Raw genomic sequence first — 2,500 nt, forward strand, 5'->3', positions numbered from 1 at the left:
CAAGATTTCTTTCCAACAGCATTCACTTTTGTCGAAGGTGACAATACACTGCCCACTATCCTTCCTGTAGCCTGCACTTGGGTTACTCAACCATTTCAAAATTGTAACCATTTCAAAATTCAAAATTGTAATTTTCAGGGGTAAGCTTTGATTTTTATTCTTCTATAAAACGTTTTAACTGACCGTTTTTTTCATTGAACTGAAAAAACACGTTTAACTAAAATCTTTCCATAAGGTTCGAAATGGAGTCAAGGCGAAAATGACGTCAAAAAATTAAATCACTCGACTAAGCTTTCTAATTTCGTTACAAAAAATTGTTTTCAAGGTCTTATTCCTTGTTTAAGTTTTTCAAAAATGAGATACTTGTACAAGTTACACCTCTGAAGCCTAGCGTTTGCGATCAAGTTAGACAAACGCTTTCGGCAACAGAAAAATCCTAAGGTATATGATAAATCTAAATACTTTTTGGCTGAGCGATTGCTAGGAACGTTTTTCTAAATTTTTAATTTCGAAAAGAGGTTAAAGAATGTTTTCGAATTTTGAATCAATTTTCACAGGGGGACGATTAATATTGCGGTTTGCCGGATTCATTTTTCGAAGTTTCAACCTCAATTTGATTTAACCTAAGTAATTTAACCGAGTTCTCTGCCTTTACGTATCCAATAGGATAAAGAGAAAAACGTTCCGATATTAAGTTAATGAGCCTTATCAATCAAGTTGTCAGGCTGTCTTCAGTTTTTGCCTTCTTACTGTAGAATCGTTGCCTTCCTACTGTAGAAGGATTTGCAAACTATATGCCATACAACCGATGCCATAGACAAAATGCTGGAAATGTTTAATCTCAGGTAGAGCACAACAGCTGGAACGATGCGATTATCAATGAGGTAGCCAACTTAAAGAATTTTTTCATGTATATTCTATCAGATGGTGAATATTTTTCAAGTTTTAACTTCCTCTGGCAAGCAGTGTGGATTACAATCAGTTCAACTCAATTCTTTCTCGGAAATTTTCCTCTCAACTCGGGTAGTTCTGTTTAATGTCTAATAATCTAATACAACTGCGTTTTCGACTTCACTTTACTAAGAATCGAAAGACAAGTGAAAAGTTGCCAAAAAACAATTAGGAGCTAGCATGACAGTTATTTATATCCAACCATATACATTATTAATCATACAGAACATATTGGATCATGCATAGAAAATTTCAAAGTGCGATGCCGGTACAATGCACTGCCAACTGAGCTATGAAGCCTCACATTTGGGTCCTTCACGGAGCTAAATGAGCCTAACAAATGATCTGCTCTCAACTGTGAGGGGCAGTGTAACCCAGTGGTTAGGGCGCATGCCTTGAGATCCGGAGATCCCCGGTTCAGGACATGGATCCTGGCCATTGGTTGAATTTGTCCCTGGTAGTCCCTGGTTTAACTTCTGCTTTCAACTGTGTCGCTTTATAGCTTAGTTGGTAAAGTACTGCACTGGCACCGCAGAGGTCATGGATTCGAATCCCAATGGAGCCACCTGAATTTCTTAGCTGCCTATAAGAGACAATTGCTCAAATTGTCCAGTTAAGTGCGAGGAACGTTCTCTCATACTTATATAACCCGCACTTCAATATACAATCATTTCATTAATGTTAATAAGGGAATAACATGACTTTTCTCGGGAATATTGTTTATTTGCGCCCGCGTAGTGTCATTTGCGGTCCGAGGGCCGCAAATGACACTACAAGGGCGCAAATAAACAATATTCCCGAAAAAAGTCATGTCATTATCATTATTATCAATAAACAAGGCCAAATGATATCAAGAATGCGAGTTTTAATAATAAAAGCTAAGTGAATAACGAATTCATAGTCACTTCAAGTCATCATGTAAGTGTTGATTGAACAAGCTATTAAAGAATCAACTCAGTCCAGCGAACTTATTTAAAATTACCGAAAAAATGCGTAAAATCGTCTATAAATAATAGGCATATCACAAAGTTGAAGCAAGACCCACTCAGCTGTAGGGCTGATAATGCATTAGCAGCCCGCTGTCAGTCTTTTGCGGCCCGCTGAGCGTGTGTTTTGAAGAGGCCGATTTTCTATTTGGCCGCGTATATTGATAATAATTATTGTTTATTTCGGTTAATTAAGAATGTGAAGGCAGTGACATCTTTAAAATAACAGGATGTCTTAATTTATGGCTTGGTTGTGTGTTATTTTCACCTGCTGGGCAAAAAGACACCTTTGCAAGATTTCTTTCCAACAGCATTCACTTTTGTCGAAGGTGACAATACACTGCCCTCTCTCCTTCCTGTAGCCTGCACTAGGTTTACTCAACCATTTCAAAATTGTAACGTTGCAATTTTCAGGGGTAAGCTTTGATTTTTATTCTTCACTAAAACGTTTTAACTGAACGTTTCTTTCATGAAACTGAAAAAAAAGACGTTTATCTAAGATTTTTCCATAAGGTTCGAAAAAGAGTCACGGCAAAAATGATGTCAAAAAATTAAATCACTCG

General features: G+C 37.1%; 2 protein-coding genes across 2 annotated transcripts in view; one reads left to right on the forward strand and one right to left on the reverse strand.

The window, feature by feature from the left end:
- LOC138008413 (uncharacterized) overlaps nt 1-111 on the reverse strand; it is a 2,638-nt gene extending 2,527 nt beyond the window's left edge. Inside the window, exon 1 of the mRNA XM_068855757.1 lies at nt 1-111. This exon is cut by the window's left edge and continues 24 nt beyond it. Within this exon, the coding sequence (XP_068711858.1) occupies nt 1-111 (111 nt within the window).
- A 2,111-nt stretch (nt 112-2,222) lies between these two features.
- The window catches only part of LOC137995198 (uncharacterized), a 7,374-nt gene continuing 7,096 nt past the window's right edge, over nt 2,223-2,500 (forward strand). Inside the window, exon 1 of the mRNA XM_068840792.1 lies at nt 2,223-2,353. The gene's annotated coding sequence lies outside the window, so the exon portion shown is untranslated. The remainder of the gene's footprint in view (nt 2,354-2,500) is intronic.

The sequence above is a fragment of the Montipora foliosa genome, chromosome 1 (assembly GCF_036669935.1).
Source record: "Montipora foliosa isolate CH-2021 chromosome 1, ASM3666993v2, whole genome shotgun sequence".
Lineage (NCBI taxonomy): Eukaryota > Metazoa > Cnidaria > Anthozoa > Scleractinia > Acroporidae > Montipora > Montipora foliosa.